This window comes from Salvelinus fontinalis, chromosome 3 (assembly GCF_029448725.1).
Source record: "Salvelinus fontinalis isolate EN_2023a chromosome 3, ASM2944872v1, whole genome shotgun sequence".
In the NCBI taxonomy this organism is placed as follows: Eukaryota; Metazoa; Chordata; class Actinopteri; order Salmoniformes; family Salmonidae; genus Salvelinus; species Salvelinus fontinalis.
In genome coordinates this window covers 56,090,670-56,110,463 of record NC_074667.1, presented here as the reverse complement: position 1 = coordinate 56,110,463, position 19,794 = coordinate 56,090,670, and the positions used below count along the sequence as shown (strand labels likewise).

Sequence of the window (19,794 nt, the reverse complement as noted above, 5' to 3'; positions counted from 1 at the left end):
AGTCTATAATTTGATAGAGCAGTCTGACTGAGCGGTAGTAGGCAGCAGCAGGCTCATAAGCATTCATTCAAACAGCACTTTCCTGCGTTTTGCCAGAAGCTCTTCGCTGTGCTTCAAGCCTATCAACTCCCGAGATTAGGCTGGTGTAACCGATGTGAAATGGCTAGCTAGTTAGCGGGGTGCGTGCTAATAGCGTTTCAAACGTCACTCGCTCTGAGACTTGGAGTAGTTATTCCCCTTGCTCTGCATGGGTAACGCTGCTTCGAGGGTGGCTGTTGTCGTTGTGTTCCTGGTTCGAGCCCAGGTAGGAGCGAGGAGAGGGATGGAAGCTATACTGTTACACTGGCAATACTAAAGTGCCTATAAGAACATCCAATAGCCAAAGGTTAATGAAATACAAATGGTATAGAGAGAAATAGTCCTATAATTCCTATAATAACTACAACCTAAAACTTCTTACGTGGGAATATCGAAGACTCATGTTAAAAGGAACCACCAGCTTTCATATGTTCTCATGTTCTGAGCAAGGAACTTAAACGTGAGCTTTTTTACATGGCACATATTGCACTTTTACTTTCTTCTCCAACACTTTGTTTTTGCATTATTTAAACCCAATTGAACATGTTTCATTATTTATTTGAGGCTAAATTGATTTTATTGATGTATTATATTAAGTTAAAATAAGTGTTCATTCAGTATTGTTGTAATTGTCATTATTACAACAACAACAAAAAATAATCGGTCGACCTTTAATTTAGACCAGTTTGCCCAAACTCCCTCTGCATTCTCACTTCATTCTCACTTCATTCCTTCAGATAAATACACACACGCACATTAAACCCTGCCATGGAAAGGTGCCGCACACACACTGAACACACAACAGACATGTCTTCTCCACCCAAGAAGATGTCCTTGTTCATATTCATGGTGGAGGAGAGGAGCAGAGTGAAGAAATGAGAGACAACATCCTGTTCAGACTGATCCTGCTCCCTGTCTCTGCTTATGCAAGCAAAGATATGCTGCACACACACAATGGACAAGGCGACTGTACTGAATGAAGCAGACACGCTCCCCTCACGCCCTGAGCACTCCCATACATAAATGATTCCTGCTCTGCATTCTCGATCCATCTCTATCTCTCTCGGTCTGCCCCTCTCTCTCTCTCTCACACCACCGAAGTCCCAGAAGAAGAGAGTGAAAAGGAGGAGAAGAAGCAAAACAGCATCAGAGGATGCATCTAGAAATAACCCAGTCAAACTCTGTGTTGCTCAGCAACCATGCCTCCACTCTTCCCTCCTCATCTCTCCTTCTCTCCCCCATTCTCATTCTCCCTTCTCTCCCCTAACCTCATGATGAGTGAGTCTCAAGATGAGTCCTACACTGCATGGGGGAGGTGGAGTTTTGTGCTTTTCCGTGGCTCTAGCAGTGGGAGAGATTGGAGCTGTCACATTGACTGTGTCTGAGAGTGGGAAGGGAGAGGGAGAGAAAAAGAGTGACACAGAGGTAGACAGTCATGCTGGGTTTAGGAGGATGGGTGGAGGGAGGTGAGGAGGAGGAGGAGGATGGGGGAAGGGAGAACAAATGGAGGAGAAGGGGGAGAAGGGGGAGGGGAGGGAGAACAGGTGGAGGGTAGGGGGAGGGAGGATGGATGGATTAGTGGAGGGAGGGAGGATGAGTGGAGGCTAGGGAGGAGGAGGGAGGGAGGACAGGTTGAGGGGAAGGAGAATAGGGGAGGGAGGGGAGGATGGGTTGGGGAGGAGCAGGGAGGAGGGAGAAGGGCAGGGAGAATGAAGGGAGGGAGGGGAGGAGGATGTGGAGGGGAGGAAGAGGATGGGTTGGGGAGGAGGAGGAGGGAGGAGGGCAGGGAGAATGAAGGGAGGAGGGGAGAGGGAGACAAAAATGAAGAGTCACGCAACATTCTATAAATGTTATAGCCCAATAGGCAATGTCCAGAAGTCAGTTGTGTGTGTGTGTGTGTGTTCTTGAGAGAGTGAGTGGAAACTCCTGTGTCAGTGTGTTAGCACCCTCTGCTGTTTAGAGTGATAGCAGCCGAATGAGAGGAAACGTCATGAAACCATCCGAGAGGAAGTCAAGGTGTCCTCGGGTCTAAGTCAAAATGACTGCTCTCTTTCTCAACTTCCCCCTGTACTGCAGTTCCTGTTTCTCACACAGCCTGTTGTCTGAATCTCTCTGTGTGTTTCAGCAGAATGAGGTCAGAGAGGAACAGGAGGCAGGGCCCAAGGCTCTGTCAGAGAAAGAGGTGCGGGCCAGGATAGAGGACTACAACTCTAACGTCTCAGAGAATGGCATGAAACTGGTGAGTGCGACAACACGTTACATATACACATAGGTACTAGTGTGAAGTATTGAATCTGAATTTACCAAAATTGACACACAGGCATCTTACTCTCTCTCACTCTCTCTCTCGCACTCAGGCTGCTGATGGTTTGTACACTGGCTTCATTAAGGTCCACCTCAGGCTGAGTCGGCCAGTCACGGTGCTTGCTGTGGAGGGTGCGGGATTAGAGGAACAGTCAGGCAAGCCAGACAGACGCGGTCGGCCAATGACGGTGTCAGAGGGCCAGGAGGGGGAGGGAGCGGGGTTGAGTGACAAGCGGACGTCGTTCTACCTTCCCAGTGACTGTGCGAAGCAACTCCACATTAGTAGTACTACCACGGTCAGGGAGGTCATACAGGGCCTGCTGAAGAAATTTATGGTGCTGGATAACCCACGCAAGTTTGCCCTGTACAGACAGACACACCGCGATGGACAGGGTGAGTTATATACACATATACATTCTGGTCCTACTGAGTGTAGGTCTGAAGATATCTGATAATATGCTAATAGCCTGGACGTGGAAACTGATGTGTCTTTCCTTTGCTGTGTGTCTGAGTAGATCTGTTCCAGAAACTTCCTCTGGTGGAGTGTCCTCTCTCTCTGAGACTGGTGGCAGGGCCAGACCCTGAGCTGCTCAGCTTTGTCCTCAAGGAGAACGAGACTGGAGAGGTTGAGGTAAGACAAACACACACACACATGCACATACACACACATACTGTGTGTCCTAAAACCATTCTCTTTAATATCACTAATATATCTCTCTCTCTTCCTCTCAGTGGCATGCGTTTTCAGTTCCTGAGCTGCAGAACTTCCTGGTGATTCTGGAGAAGGAGGAGACTGAGCGTGTGCGATTGGTGGAGCAGAGATTCACAGCTTACCGACAGATATTGCAGAAGGCACTATGCGAGCATCAACCCTGATCCCTCACCCTTGATCCCTCATCCCTAATCTCTCACCCTGACCCCTCAACCCTCACCCTTCTGTTGACCCAGGGAGAGACAGGAGACCACTGAAGCTCACAGACTACTATTCTCCCCTCATTACACGGTCAGCCCCCCTCCATCCCTCCCTCCTCACCCCCCCTTAAGAAGAGAGGAGGGGTTGAGAAAGCATGGAAAGGGAAAAGGGGACTGATTAACGGGCGAGTGGGCAGGATTTTGGAACATAATCAGTGTTTCCCTGGGAGGTGAAAGACACGCTGATCTGACAGACCCTGTGACTTCATTGGGCTCAGATATCTCATTTTGGTCTGACAATGTGACCTGATGAGTCTTCTAATGTTACATTGAATCTCCGTTTGGTCTGATTATGTTTTTAAGATTATACTGCTGCTACTGCTACTGCAAGTGTTACTTATTTACTTACTTATGTATTTACTAAGGCATGAGTCTCACCCTGCTCTATCTGCCCCAGCGCCCCTGCATAAAGATTCAGATGGACTAGAACAGACATTACCATTCAAAACAACGCTCCAAACAACGCTCCAGGGACCATTTGGAATGTTCCATTACTTGATGTTTACGATATCAACTCTCAGGTTGTCCCTGCATGCCTTCTGTCCAGGGTCGAGGGTAGGAGACGGGTGGGTATGCTTGGGTTGGGATGCTGGGGTAAAGCTATGTTCGTCTTCATCTTCAGACTCCTCTCATATCAGTCCCAGGGATGTACACCAGTGTTTCTCATAGAACTGCTCTGCTGAGCTAAGGAGGCAACAGAAGAAGACCTGAGCTCTCTATCCTAATTTATTTAATCAGCGCTGGAATAACCCCTCTATCTCAGGCGGCTAACTTTCACTTAATCCTGCATCTCCATCTACATGGGTAACCATGCTAGTGTGGGAGGTGTTGTGCAGATAGACGTGTATATCATAAATAGATGCTATTCCCATAGACACTAGTCTCTTCAGATAGACATTGAGTACCCTGACTGCATTCACATAAACAGAGACATAGGCCTTCTGTACCCATTATTCATTCACCCATCCTACAGAAGCTATGTCTTCTGTACCTGTTATTCATTCACCCATCCTACAGAAGCTATGTCTTCTGTACCTGTTATTCATTCACCCATCCTACAGAAGCTATGTCTTCTGTACCCGTTATTCATTCACCCATCCTACAGAAGCTATGTCTTCTGTACCCGTTATTCATTCACCCATCCTACAGAAGCTATGTCTTCTGTACCTGTTATTCATTCACCCATCCTACAGAAGCTATGTCTTCTGTACCCGTTATTCATTCACCCATCCTACAGAAGCATACCGTATGTAAACGATCAGTCGATTCCTTCATTGCATGAATCGTCTGCTGGTGTTTAAGGCATTTACAAACAGTTGATGTTTTGACTCTTCATATACACGTCACCCTTCCCTCATCAATAACCCATGACCTTTATCTCCTGACCCCTAACCTGGAAATGTACATTTCTCCTGATGGGAGACTGCTTTGCTGCTGTTCCCAGTGTCTGTGGAGAAGGTATGCAGCTGTAGCTACTGTTGTTAGAGGCCTGTTAGAGCCAGCCACTCTGTGCTGCTGTGACAGGCCCCTGAAGCCCTGCTACTGAGCCGACTGTTACAGGACCGAGTGAATGAGGAACTGATGCTCAAACACTGATTGAGGGTCAAAAGGTCATCTGCCAGGAGTTATTCCTGGTCAGTTCATGTAGTTAGGAAAAACTCCTGTTCCTATAGTTCATTGAGCTGAGAAACCCCATTCTGGTGATCACACCAAAGTTAAGAGGGACAGGGGCAGTGGGATATGCCTGACTGAAAAGATGACGTATTGTAGGAAAAAAGTTTTTTGCACACTGATTCTGGCCACAGATTGGTCTGCCAGTCTGTATAGTATCCTAGAGAAGGAGCATGAAATTAGGGATTTTTAAAATATAATTTAAGGGAATTTGATCATACAATTAATGTTTATCTGAGTGTGATGCATATGTATATATGTAAACATTGGAGGACAAATTATTATTATTGATTATAACTATTGTTAGTTGAATTTGTGTGTCTGGGCTGAAGATAATAGTATAAATGTTATATGATAGTTCATATCTATGTATTCCAGTCTCTCTCATCGTCCAAAAGCACATGCCTTCCTGATGCCGAGAGTCCCTTCATCAACCCTGTTTTATTCCTGCCCTCACAGGGCTTATAGAAGCCACACAAACAGATCTGAGACCAGACTACATGTCAACGATGGAACCCTTAAGATTGTGTGTGTGTCTTTGTGTGCTTACATCTGCGTGTGTATTATTTATTTTATGGTTCACCCCTTTCGGCATGGTGTTAAGTGTCAGAGGATGTGGGCAATCAATGCTTTCCAATAATCTCTTAGTTTGGTTTATCTGAATAATCAGATGTGTATATAGATATCTGTAAAGCTGTATAGAAAATGAAGAATGAAATAAATGTCATCCTTTAATGAGTCTCCCTGGTCTCCTTTATGAGTTCATTCTCACTGTGTTCTGGTCCGGAAAGTCCCCTGGGTACACTCATATCATATCTCATGTGTGCTGTTCACTCAGTGCTGTTGCCTTATGTCCCTGTTTATGTAGTCGCAAGGCCAGCTTCCTCTCTGTCGGTGGTGGTTCTGCAACTCCCCAGAGTTCAACCAGCTCCTTCTAAAAGGCCTCTTTTAGTTTCCCTTCCATTCATTAAGAGTCCCAGATGGTTTTCTGTGTGCTCCAGAGGTGTGCTCATTCAAAAGCAGAGTTGGAGAGAAAGTCAACTGAATTATTTATACTATAGATAAGTATATATTTGTTGTATGTTCGTGGAACAGAAGAAGTGCGCTTTGCGCCTCAAATTTTTTTTATGGAATGTTTTGTGTATGGATTTTTGAAGCCTCTTAATAAAGTGGTTATCTCTTGGGTTGCCATGAAGTGGTTATCTCTTGGGTTGCCATGAAGTGGTTATCTCTTGGGTAGCCATGAAGTGGTTATCTCTTGGGTTGCCATGAAGTGGTTATCTCTTGGGTTGCCATGAAGTGGTTATCTCTTGGGTTGCCATGAAGTGGTTATCTCTTGGGTTGCCATGAAGTGGTTATCTCTTGGGTTGCCATGAAGTGGTTATCTCTTGGGTTGCCATGAAAGTGGTTATCTCTTGGGTTGCCATGAAAGTGGTTATCTCTTGGGTTGCCATGAAGTGGTTATCTCTTGGGTTGCCATGAAGTGGTTATCTCTTGGGTTGCCATGAAGTGGTTATCTCTTGGGTTGCCATGAAGTGGTTATCTCTTGGGTTGCCATGAAGTGGTTATCTCTTGGGTTGCCATGAAGTGGTTATCTCTTGGGTTGCCATGAAGTGGTTATCTCTTGGGTTGCCATGAAAGTGGTTATCTCTTGGGTTGCCATGAAGTGGTTATCTCTTGGGTTGCCATGAAGTGGATGCAGATGATATACCTGAAGAAGAAGGAGGTGAAGTGATTGGTGCACGTCGACTGACCTGTATAGTGGATGGAGTAAGGAAACCCACTTCGTCCATAGTATTGTTTTTTGATGAGTCAGGCTTTATGACATAACCTGTAACAGCTTTTGTGCACAAGCCCATCCAGTGTGATGAATGCAAAAGATTTGAGCATGTACCAAGTGAATGCAAAACGGGTGAATATCGTATGCCAGTTGAGGTTATATGCTGCAACTGTGGTGGCGAGCATGCGCCTGAGTCCCTGGATTGCCTTGTTAGTGTGAAGGAGATAGAGGTCGTTTGGAGGTGGTGAGAAGAGTGTAAGAAGCGAGTGGCGTTGAAGGCGCAATGGTAATTGAGACTGCACCAGTGATTGTTTTTTTTCCTCAGAAATTTGAGGATCCTGATATATTTAATGACGGTATTTATGAATAGACAAAAACATCAATCACGTGACACCATTCATTCCTATGTGAAAACTCAATAGCACATTGAAGCCAAATTAAGTCAGTTAAGATGGCGTCTCATGGAGAAATAACATGCGCAGTTTGAGCTACTCCAGGAAGTGTTGTTCCAGGCTAGCCCTCTCATTGAGTAATGTTGCTTTCAAGACAACTGGGAACTCTGAAAAAAGGCCGGAAAGTCTGAGATCTAGAAAGATGCCAGAGTTTCCAACTTGTTATTGAGAGTTTTTTCCCACTCAGAGCTAGTTTTTTTCCCCAAGTTCCCAGTTGCATTGAACACAATGATGTCGGAAGTCTCAAATTTCAGAGTTTCCAGTTGTTTTGAACATAGCATACATAACTCAAGTTGAAGGCCGTCCGGGTGGTGCAGGCTGCCATTAGCAACTAAATTATCCTTATAACTTCTTCTGTGTGCAATTCTATAATAATCGGTTCAAGGACGTACATCGGGTGTATTACTGGTACCACGAGTGTCCTCTAAACATTTTGTTTACACGAAGATTGACATTTTTCCATTCACTATTTTGGGCGATCCTGTTTTCTGCTAACAATGCATGCAGTACCACGGTTGGCCTTGAACTTCCGTGACTTCAATGAGAGAGGGCAGTCGTTCTCTCCTGGATATATTACATGAGAAAAGGGTAGACTTTGTAGCATTTATTGCAATGCTCATAAACTGCACAGCACAAAGGAAGAAAAAAATCGGAGAAAATTTGCAGCAGAACGCTTTTTGGGTTGAGCCTGTGTAGGGATGTCTTGAATTGGAATGTGACTGAAGGAGTGGAATGTTTTTTAATGTCTCTATTTTTGTATTTTGGATGATGTCGTTTTTTTCGCCCCTTTCATACTGTAGCGACCCGCACGTGTTATGTGTTAGGCTAGTAGGTGGTTGTGTTGTACTGACCAGTACCCAGTGTTCGCCGGGTCCGACATGTCAATCAACCTGCTATCTGCCAATCACGGGAATGCCTGGAATGTTCTGATGCCGGGCATCCTGGCGGTTGGCGGAGTGGCGTGGAGGGGGGTTGGGCAGGGGGATGGAGCATTGGAAGTTAAGACCAGGTTTAGCCTTTGTTCTCTAGCTTACGTCTGGGCTTCACAAGAGAAGGTCACGATTGGCTTGTGGGTTATCTTCCATTTATTTGGCGTGGGCTACGGCCAAACAGTAGCCTATGTAAAGTTGGTTTAATAAACCTTCAATTCGCAAACTCAATTCTCTGTCTGGACAATTGTTCATTTATGATCTACTCAGGTCATTACAATACAATGGGTATGTTTTCTATCGTTTACCACCCGTACAGTAGGTGGCAGCATGCACCTTTAACACATTTCCAGACCCCATAATACCATAGAAGAAGAATTTAATGCACACTTTACGATTAGCTTGAAAAACTCGGGGATATTATTACAAATATTGCCGCGTATGTACGTCGGCAGATTGAGTTATCATGTTCGTGAGGAAGAGATCCATATGTTTTTTAGAAGTTACTGGAGGTTGATCTGAAGAATGGCTAAGTTGCTAGCTAGCATGGGCGAAATGGCGACTGCTGACTAGTAGCTGGATTGTCAGCTGTTGTTGTTGACATTTAGCCAACACAGTAGACCTACTGACCCGTCGTCAGCATTGCTCCGTCTTCTCGCTCACGCACGTCCTAATGTTGCAGGTACGGCTTTATGGAGTTCGATGACACGCGTGACGCCGACGACGCAGTTTATTTGCTAAACGGTAAAAACCTTTGCGGAGAACGAGTCATCATTGAGCATGCTCGTGGTCCACGCAAGGACCGTGGTGGTGGGGGTTATAGTGGCGGAGGTGGGCGTAGTAGGTGTACTCTCTACGTTTGTATAAATGCATCACATACTTTTTTCTCAGGTATGATGACGGGGAGTTCCAGCAGGGGGCAGTGAAGTCATGAACACAACACTTCGATAGCTCTTCCAATGATACTAGATTATTCTCTGTGGCTGTTCCTTGCAATTTGGAGGCCCACTGAAATAATACCTCTGTAGCCATATAAATTCAATTTGAATCAAGCACAACATTGTTTCAAGTTGTATTAGTCGTATGTACGGGTACGCATGGTATCCATCCATCCAACAAAATGCTTACTTGCAACTTCATTAAATGTTAGAAAGTGTTTGGGATGTATTCAATGTCTTGTTGCCTGAAATTTCCTCTCAAGCCATTGCTGATCTTTTATCCCGTGAAAAACACAATTTGATGCTGTTGTTGAACACGTAGGGTTTGGGTTGGGGGTGTTAGATGTGGTGTTTAAATTTCAGCTGTGTTGCTTGCTTTATGGCATTGGAACACACTCAATAGTCTTTTTAATTTGTGTGTGTGTAAACAGCCCAACTGTGATGTAAACTAAAGGATATATGAAGATGCAATATGTTCAGTATATCATTTGACTTCAACATTAACAAAGTCCTTCATGTTTCAATTTGAAAGAGGCCACTGCAGGCAAGAGTTCGTGTTCCTTGAGGCGAAGATGATTGCCTGTCCCGTTTTGCCTTGGCTTTCACCTTAATGTGTGTGTGACCTTTGACGTATGACTTCTTGGCTGACCTTACCGGAAGCCATGATGACGGCAGCCTTTTGCCAATAGACAAAGGTGATGGTGAGGAATCCCATTGGTTTTTCTGTTTAAAAAATAAATATCGCAAAAGGTTAAAGCCAAAAAAATATGTTGTATGTTAGCTAACTATTAAACGAGAGCAGTTTGCATCCATTGTAAGTCATAGGATATCTGTACAGTGGTAGATTTCTGTCAGCTTCTATGGTATCAGTTGGTAGTCGTAGATACCCCTCTTTTTTAGTATTGTTGTTTGGTTGATGTGATGTTTACTTTTTTGTATTTTATACAGCAAAATAAATGTTAAATTGAGGTTGAATCAAGGAAATAGGCATTTCTCTTCTTGAGCTTGTATGCAAAGAGCAGGAATGCTGTCCATTCCCTGTGACTGTTTTGATGCTCAGATGGACATTGGCTGAATGTGTTACTACCTCTACCAAGGCAATGTTAGACCTCATTACTCATTAGTACAATCATGTTAGGGAGCTAGTGGCCTGTCGTCCGGACCTCTGGCAGTCTCTATGGGGGTACCACAGGGTTCAATCCTCGGGCCGACTCTTTTCTCAGAATATATCAACGACGTCGCTCTTGCTGCAGGTGATTCCCTGATCCACCTCTACGCAGACTAAACCATTATGTATACATCAGGCCCTTCTTTGGACACTGTGTTAACAAACCTCCAAATGAGCTTCAATGCCATACAACACTCCTTCCGTGGCTTCCAACTGCTCTTAAACGCTAGTAAAACTAAATGCATGCTTTTCTACCGTTCGCTGCCCGCACCCACCCGCCCGACTAGCATCACTACTCTGGACGGTTCTGACTTAGAATACGTGGACAACTACAAATACCTAGGTGTCTGGCTAGACTGTAAACTCTCCTTCCAGACTCATATTAAGCATCTCCAATCCACAATTAAATCTAGAATCGGCTTCCTATTTCGCAACAAAGCCTCCTTCACTCACGCCGCCAAACATACCTTAGTAAAACTGACTATCCTACTGATCCTCGACTTCGGCGATGTCATTTACAAAATATCCCCCAACACTCTACTCAGACCGCATCCAGTTTGCTATCACAGTGCCATCTGTTTTGTCACCAAAGCCCCATATACCACCCACCACTGCAACCTGTACGCTCTCATCGGCTGGCCCTCGCTACATATTCGTCGCCAGACCCACTGGCTCCAGGTCATCTATAGGTCTATGCTATGTAAAGCTCCGCCTTATCTCAGCTCACTGGTCACCATAACAACACCCACCCGCACGCGCTCCAGCAGGTATATCTCACTGGTCATTCCCAAAGCCAACACCTACTTTGGCCGCCTTTCCTTCTAGTTCTCTGCTGCCAATGACTGGAACAAATTGCAAAAATTGCTGAAGCTGGAGACTTATATTTCCCTCAATGACTTTAAACATCAGCTATCTGAGCAGCTTACCAATCACTGCAACTATACATAGCCCATCTGTAAATAGCCCACCCAATCTACCTACCTCATCCTCATATTGTTTTTATTTACTTTTCTGCTCTTTTGCACACCAGTATTCTACTTGCACATCATCTGCACATCTATCACTCCAGTGTTAATTTGCTAAATTGTAATTACTTCGCTACTATGGCCTATTTATTGCTTTACCTCCTTACTCCATTTGCACACACTGTATATAGACCTTTTCTTTTCTATTGTGTTATTGACTGTATGCTTGTTTATTCCATATGTAACTCTGTGCTTTTGTTTGTGTCGCACTGCTTTGCTTTATCTTGGCCAGGTCGCAGTTGTAAATGAGAACTTGTTCTCAACTATCCTACCTGGTTAAATAAAGGTGAAAATAAATAGGTCCACATAGGAATAAAAGTCCAAGGACCAGTTCTAGTAGACCCCATGAGTCCCCGCTGTGCCATACTGACTGACGGTCTTGTCCATGTTCTTTTAAAGACGGTAGTGGTTACAGCAGCCGAAGCCCCACTGGCCGGGATAAGTATGGGCCACCTGTACGCACAGAGTACCGCCTTATTGTGGACAACCTCCAGTCGCTGCAGCTGGCAGGACCTAAAGGTGAGCACTGTGTGTCAAGCCTCCATCTTTCTCTGAAAACGGGTCAGAACAAGTTATTTGTTTCAAGCACAAAAAATGTGCCTGTTATTAATTTATACAATATATTTTTGGTTGACAGGACTTCATGCGCCAGGCCGGTTGAGGTGACATATGCCGACGCTCATAAGGAGCGGCCCAACGAGGGGGTGATTGCGTTCTGCTCCCGCTCGGACATGAGGGCCCTGGACAGGCTGGATGGCACCAACATCAACTGGAGGAAGATCTGCCTGGTGGAGGACAAGCCTTGCCACCGACGCTCCTACTTTGGCAGCTGCTTCTGGTCAGGATAGTCCTGGGCTTACCACATAATGCAACTGTTGGGTCCTTATGGCCCTCCTGTGGAAGGGGTGATATGTTTAATTTGCTGTCATTCTAGTACCAAAGCTGATTAGTTACCCAGGCTTACAATGTGTTTGATATCCCAGGTCTCGGAGCAGACATCACTCTCGCAGCAGGAGCAGAAGTTTTGGCAGCCACTCCAGGTCTCGCTTACGGAAAGAAAACTGCCCTGCCAAAGAACTCCACTTCACATGGCTGGAGCTGGCTGGGGCTTCGGCTGCTGGTCCCGTGTGGCTCAGTTGGTAGAGCATTGCGCTTGCAACGCCAGGGTTGTGGGTTCATTCCCCACGGGGGGACCAGGATGAATATGTATGAACTTTCCAATTTGTAAGTCGCTCTGGATAAGAGCGTCTGCTAAATGACTTAAATGTAAATGGAGTAGTTACATAGATGAATACTTAGTTTATCCCAGAGAGGAAATGTCATTGTAACACAACTAGTTTTAATTTGTGTGTTTGTTCTCCACAGGTCACACTCTCGTAGTACACAACGCTCTCGCTCCAGGTCCAACCAGAAATCCCGTTCTAGATCTGGGAAGAAGTCCCTCTCCAAGTCACTCAAATCCCGCTCCAAGTCACTCAAATCATGCTCCAAATAAATGGGAAAGTTTTTACAAATAACTATATTTATTTGTTTTTAAATTTAGCCTTTATTTAACTATAGAATTGCTCAGAGAAAGATATTTTGTTGTTTAACAAGTAATCAATACTCCGGCGCCCTCCCCTTGCTCCTCGCAAGGGGAGCAATGGCACTAAACAATTTCACTAAAATGTTTTATGAGTTTGGAGAACACATTGGGATGGATCTTAGACCATTCCTCCATACATTTTTTCCAGATCCTTTATATCCTTTGGTCTGCGTTTATGGACTGCCCTCTTCCATTCAAACAATAGGTTTTCAATGTTGTTCAAGTCCGGAGACTGAGATGGCCAATGCAAAATGTAGATTTTTTGTTGTCTGTTAACCATTTCTTTGTGGATTTTGAAGTGTGCTTGGGGTTGTCTTGCTCGAAGATCCACAAGTTTTGACTTCCTGCCAGAGGCAACCAGGTTTTTGGCTAAAATGTCAAGCAAAATAGCCCCATAACATCAAAGATCCACCACTGTATTTTAGAGTAGGTATGCGATTATTTTCTGCATATGCATCCTTCTTTCGATGCCAAACCCACCACTGGGGTGAGGGGCCAAAGAGCTCTATTTTCATGTCATCTGACCATAGCACAGCTTCCAATCCAACTGCCAATACATTTGTTGGTTGCTCTCCATTAATGCTTTTTTTTCTCACCAACCCTTCCAAAGAGTCTATTGGCTGTTATGGAGGTAGCGTCTTATTGGAGGAGGCAGCTAATTGTAGATTTGGAGACCCAAAGATGCAACCAAGTTCTGAAGTTCTCCAACTTTGGCGCTTTTAGTTTTCTTTGCCTCCCAAACCATCTTCTTCACTGTGCGTGGGGACAAGACTCACTTGCTTTCACTATCAGGCAAGGTTCTCGCTGTGCAAGGTCACAATACAGTTCCTTAAGCTGTGATTCACTTTAAAAAGTAGAATGTCAATGCAGATTTTAAGATTCTCAGGGATGCCAATAATTTTTACATCTTTTTGGGAAGAAAATGTCATCTTTCTCTGAAAAATTGTGTAATTTTACATCTGTTTTGAGTGTGCAATATAGCTCAGCATTTGAATTATTTATTTTATACACTCATTTTTGGTCATCTTTATGTTTGGCTTTGACTGTCCTATTTGAAGAGATCACCATAATAAGATGTACCTAATTATTTCAATAAATTAAGTATCTACATGCATACATATGTGTAAAATAATATGTCCAGTTTAATTTAATGTTTCAAAAGGAAATATGTTGAGACAACTAGGCTACATTATAAAATTCCTGGGCTCTCTTGGTGAATGCACCCCTGAATTTGACAAGTAGTTTAAGCATATCAATACTCTATACATGCCACCATCTGGGTGTGATTAATACCTGTATACAGTGATAATACCAGTTGCGTTCAAACGAGTTTGCGTCAGTTCCCTGGATGCCCAGCACCAGCATGAATACATTTATTGCGCTTTACATATGCAAGAATCTTCTCTGTGAATTTACACAATTTTCTCTTCAATTAATAAATAATCAATTTATGTTCAAAAGCTGTTGACTCTACTACCTCCATGACATGAAAAAAAGGAGAGACATGGATAGTTGTAGTCAGGTGTATTTTAATATATATTTTCCAGTTACTTATTTTCACTAAATTAAGTGGTTTGTGATGGTTCATTATTGTATAGCTTAGTTAGCTATTATTTGTCCCTTCCACAATCAATCTAATCAATGAACATGACATTGTGTAATTCAAACCATTTAGCACAGTAATATTGTATCCTCAAATTGCTTATCAGCTTTGATCAGCAGACTCCAGTGACGTCAACCTTGGTCCCTCACAGAATCATCAGTGCGTGACCAGGCTTTATGATGATATGGACCAAGCAATGTGCGTACACACACTAGGATCGTTGTTGCTGTCCTCACTTCAGTTCATGGTTGTCTAATGTAAATACTGCACATGTGTAAATGGCTAAGAAGTGAGCACTAAACACTACTAATACTAACTGAACACCACATATACAGTACCTTCAGAAAGTATTCATACCCCTTAACTTATTTCATATTTTGTTGTGTTACTGCCTGAATTCAAAATGGATTTTCTCACCCATCTACACACAATACCCTATCACGACAAAGTGAAAACATGTATTTTATTTTTTGCAAATGTATTGAAAATGAAATATAGAAATCAAATCAAACTTTATTTGCTACATGCTCCAAAATACTGTATCTCATTTGCATAAGTATTCACACCTCTGAGTCAATACTTTGTAGAAGCACTTTTGGCAGAGATTACAGCTTTGAGTGGTCTTGGGTATGTCTGTATCATCTGCACATCTTGATATGGGCATTTTCTCCCATTCTTCCTTGCAGATTTTCTAATGCTCTGTTAAGTTAGATGGGGAACGGCGGTGAACAGCAATCTTCAAGTCTTTCCACAGATTTTCAATGGGATTGAAGTCTGGACTTTGGCTGGGCTACTCAAGGACTTTCACATTCTTGCTCTGAAGCCATTCCAGCGTTGCCAGTCTCCCAGTCCCTGCCGCTGAAAAGCCTCCCCATAGCATGATGCTGTCAACCACCGTGCTTCACGGTAGGGATGTTGTTAGACAGGTGATGAGCTGTGTCTGTTTTTTTCCTGACATAGTGCTTTGCATTCAGTCCAAAGAGTTACATTTTTGTCTCATTAGACCGCAAAATCTTTTGCCTTATGATCTCAGAGTCTTTCTCGTGCCTTTTTGCAAACTCCAGGCATACTGTCGTGCCTTTTTCTCAGGAGTGGCTTCCGTCGGGCTACTCTCCCATAAAGCCCAGATTGGTGAAGTGCTGTATAGACGGCTGTCCTTCTGGCAGTTTCTCGCATCTCAGTCAAGGAACTCTGTAGTTCTGTCAGAGTGGTCATTGTGTTCTTGGTCATCTCCCTAACCAAGGTCCTCCTTGCCTATTTTTTCAATTTCCCAGTGATGGAGAGCACTGTGCTCTTGGAAAATTTCAACACTAGAAATAGTTTCCCAGATATATGCCTCATCATAATTCTATCTCGGAGCTCTACGGACAGTTCCTTCGACTTCATGTTATAGTTTCTGCTCTGACAGGCATTGTCAACTGTAGGACCTTATATATACAAATCAAATTTTATTGGTCACATGCGCCAAATACAACAGGTGAAATGATTACTTACAAGCCCTTAACCAACAATGCAGTTTTAAGAAAATCCCTAAAAATGTAAGAGTTAAGAAAAATAAATGATTAAAGAGCAGCAGTAAATAACAATGGCAGGGCTATATACAGGGGGTACCGGTACAGAGTCAATATGTCAATGTGCCGGGAGCACCGGTGTCGAGGTAATTGAGTACATGTAGGTAGAGTTATTAAAGTGGCTATGCATAGACGGAGTAGCGGAGGCCGAGCAGTTGCCATACCAGGCAGTGATGCAAACCGTCAGGATGCTCTCGATGGTGCAGCTGTAAAGTATTTTGAGGATCTGGGAACCCATGCCAAATCTTTTCAGTCCGCTGAGGGGGAAAAGGTTTTGTCGTGCCCTCTTCACGACTGACTTGGTGTGCTTGGGCCATGTTAGTTTGTTGGTGATGTGGACGCCAAGTAACTTGAAGCTCTCAACCTGCTCCACTACAACCCCATCGATGAGAATGGGTGGTGTGCTCGTTCCTCCTTTTTCTGTTGTCCACATTCATCTCCTTTGTCTTGATCACATTGAGGGAGAGGTTGTTGTCCTTGCACCACACGGTCAGGTCTCTGACTTCCCTATAGGCTATCTCATCGTTGTTGGTAATCAGGCCTACCACTGTTGCGTCATCGACAAACTTAATGGTGTTGGAGTCGTGCCTGGCCGTGCAGTCATGAGTGAACAGGGAGTACAGGAGGGGACTGAGCATGCACCCCTGAGGGGCCCCCGTGTTGAGGATCAGCGTGGCGGATGTGTTGTTACCTACCCTTACCACCTGGTGGTGGCCAGTCAGGAAGTCCAGGATCCAGTTGCAGAGGGAGGTGTTTAGTCAATGGGTCCTTAGCTTAGTCATGAGCTTAGAGGGCACTATGGTGTTGAACGCTGAGCTGTAGTCAATGAATAGCATTCTCACATATGTGTTCCTTTTGTCCAGGTGGGAAAGGACTGTGTGGAGTGCAATAGAGATTGCATCATCTGTGGATCTGTTGGTGCAGTATGCAAATTAGAGTGGGTCTAGGGTTTCTGGGATAATGGTGTTGATGTGAGCCATGAACAGCCTTTCAAAGCACTTCATGTGCTTTGAGCATCAGGGGTGGTGTAGTACGATTCGATTTTAGTCCTGTATTGACGCTTTGCCTGTTTGATGGTTCGTCTGAGGGCATAGCGGGATTTCTTATCAGCTTCCAGGTTAGAGTCCCGCTCCTTGAAAGCAGCGGCTCTAGCCTTTAGCTCATTGCAGATGTTGCCTGTAATCCATTGCTTCTGATTGGGGTATGTACGTACGCTCACTGTGGGGATGACGTCATCGATGCACTTATTGATGAAGCCAGTGACTAGTGTGGTGTACTCCTCAATGCCATCGGAGGAATCCCGGAACATATTCCAGTCTGTGCTAGCAAAACAGTCCTATAGCTTAGCATCTGCTTCATCTGACCACTTTTTTTTATTGATCTAGTCACTGGTGCTTCCTGCTTTAATTTTTGCTTGTAAGCAGGAATCAGGAGGATAGAATTATGGTCAGATTTGCCAAATGGAGGGAGAGGGAGAGCTTTGTATGCGTTTATGTGTGTGGAGTAAAGGTGGTCCAGAGTTACTAGGCTACTAGGAGCGGCGCCTCTGGGTGAGCGTTTTCTTGTTTGCTTATGGCGGAATACAGCTCATTCAATGCTGTCTTAGTGCCAGCCTCTGACTGTGATGGTATGTAAACAGCTACGAAAAATACAGATGAAAACTCTCTAGGTAGATAGTGTGGTCTACAGCTTATCATGAGATACACTACCTCAGGCGAGCAATAGCTTGAGACTTCCTTAGATATCGTGCACCAGCTGTTATTTACAAAAATACATAGTCCACTGGCCCTTGTCTTACCAGACACCGCTGTTCTATCCTGCCGATGCAGCGTATATCCAGCCAGCTGTATGTTGATAGTGTCGTCGTTCAGCCACTACTCCGTGAAGCATAAGATATTACAGTTTTGAATGTCCCGTTGATAGTTTAAACTTCCGCATAGGTCATCTATTTTATTATCCAAAGATTGCACGTTTGCTAGCAGAATGGAAGTAAGTGGGGGTTTATTTAATCCCCTACGAATTCTCAGAAGGCAGCCCGCCCTCCGGCCCCTTTTTCTCAACCTCCTCTTCACGCAAATCACAAGGATCTGGCCCTGTTCCCGAGAAAGCAGTATATCGTTCTCGTCAGACTCGTTAAAGGAAAAAAGGGATTCTGCCAATCCGTGGTGATTAATCGCAGTCCTTATGCCCAGAAGTTATTTTCAGTCATAAGAGACGGTAGCGGCAACATTATGTACAAAATAAGTAAAATAATAAGTTACAAACAAAAAAACACAATCGGTTGGGGGCACTTAAAACGTCTGCCGCCTTCTCCGGCGCCATCTTATGTGTTATAGATGGATGGAAGAAGTTTAAAAAGTTTTACTTTACTATTTAAAGCAAAGCAGTTACATATAGTCAAAGTTAAAGATGCACTATGCAGAAATCACTCTGCCAGTTCCTGGTTGCTAAAATTCGAATAGTTCGCTTAGTTTCAGTTCTGGACAAAACAAGCAAAAAAAGAAACGTCCCTTTTTCAGGACCCTGTCTTTCAAAGATTTTTCGTTATAAATCCAAATAACTTCACAGATCTTCAATGTAAACGATTTAAACACTGTTTCCCATGCTTGTTCAATGAACCATAAACAATTAATGAACATGCCCCTGTGGAACGGTCGTTAAGACACTAAAAGCTGGCAAACCTGGTGCAGTCCATGAGGAGGAGATGCACTGCAGTACTTAATGCAGCTGATGGCCACACCAGATACTGACTGTTGCTTTTGATTTTGACCAAACCTTTATTCTGGGACACATTATTCCGTTTCTGTTAGTCATATATCTGTGGAACTTGTTCAGTTTATGGCCCAGTTATGGAATCTTATGTTCATACAAATATTTACACATGTTAAGTTTGCTGAAAATAAACGCAATTGAGAGTGAGAGGACATTTCTTTTTTTGCTGAGTTTACCATAAGCCGACGTCGTTTTAGAGAATTTGGCAGTATGTCCAACCGTCCTCACAACTGCAGACCATGTGTATGGCGTCGTGTGGGCGAGCGGTTTGCTGATGTCAGTGTTGTGAACAGAGTGCCACATGGTGGCGGTAGGGTTATGGTTTAGGCAGGCATAAACTACTGACAACAAACACAATTGCATTTTATCGATGGGCCAAAACGACATTTAAAAAAAATACTTTTACCCCTTTTTCTCCCCAATTGGTAGTTACAGTCTTGTCCCATCGCTGCAACTCGCCTACGGATTAAGGAGAGGCGAAGGTCTAGAACCACGTGTCCTTCGAAACACGACACTGCCAAGCCACACTGCATCTTGACATACTGCTCGCTTAACCCGGGAGCCAGCCGCACCAATGTGTCAGAGGAAACACTGTCCAGCTGGCGACCGAGGTCAGCTTGCATGCGCCCGGCCCACCACAAGGAGTCACTAGAGGACGATGGGACAAGGAAATCCCGGCTGGGGCTGGGCCAATTGTGCGCCGCCTCGTTTTCCCAGTCACGGCCGGCTGTGACAGCCTGGGATCGAACCCGGGTCTGTAGTGACGCCTCAAGCACTGGCCCTTTATTGTTGGCAATTTGAATGCACAAAAATACCTGAGGCTAATTCTTTTTAAAGGTATCTGTGACAAACAGATGCATATCTGTATTCCCAGTCATGTGAAATCAATAGATTAGGGCCTAATTCATTTATTTCAATTGACTGATTTTCTTCATGAACTGTGTAA

At 44.2% G+C, this 19,794-nt stretch overlaps 1 protein-coding gene and 1 pseudogene across 4 annotated transcripts in view; both read left to right on the top strand.

Annotated features, from left to right (window-relative positions):
- Window positions 1–5,760, top strand: part of rassf5 (Ras association domain family member 5) — a 47,719-nt gene extending 41,959 nt beyond the window's left edge. For 2 of the 4 annotated variants that reach the window (XM_055917485.1, XM_055917487.1), the window contains 4 exons: window positions 2,207–2,317; window positions 2,436–2,775; window positions 2,898–3,013; window positions 3,115–5,760. In XM_055917485.1, coding sequence (XP_055773460.1) covers window positions 2,207–2,317; window positions 2,436–2,775; window positions 2,898–3,013; window positions 3,115–3,258 — 711 coding nt within the window. In that variant the 3' untranslated portion in view covers window positions 3,259–5,760. Of the gene's footprint in view, window positions 1–2,203; window positions 2,318–2,435; window positions 2,776–2,897; window positions 3,014–3,114 lie in introns of all 4 variants that reach the window. The other 2 variants (XM_055917484.1, XM_055917486.1) reach the window with 1 other exon arrangement.
- Window positions 5,761–6,277: 517 nt separating this feature from the next.
- On the top strand, window positions 6,278–14,034 carry LOC129851152 (serine/arginine-rich splicing factor 6-like; annotated as a pseudogene).
- The last annotated feature ends 5,760 nt before the right edge of the window (window positions 14,035–19,794 follow it).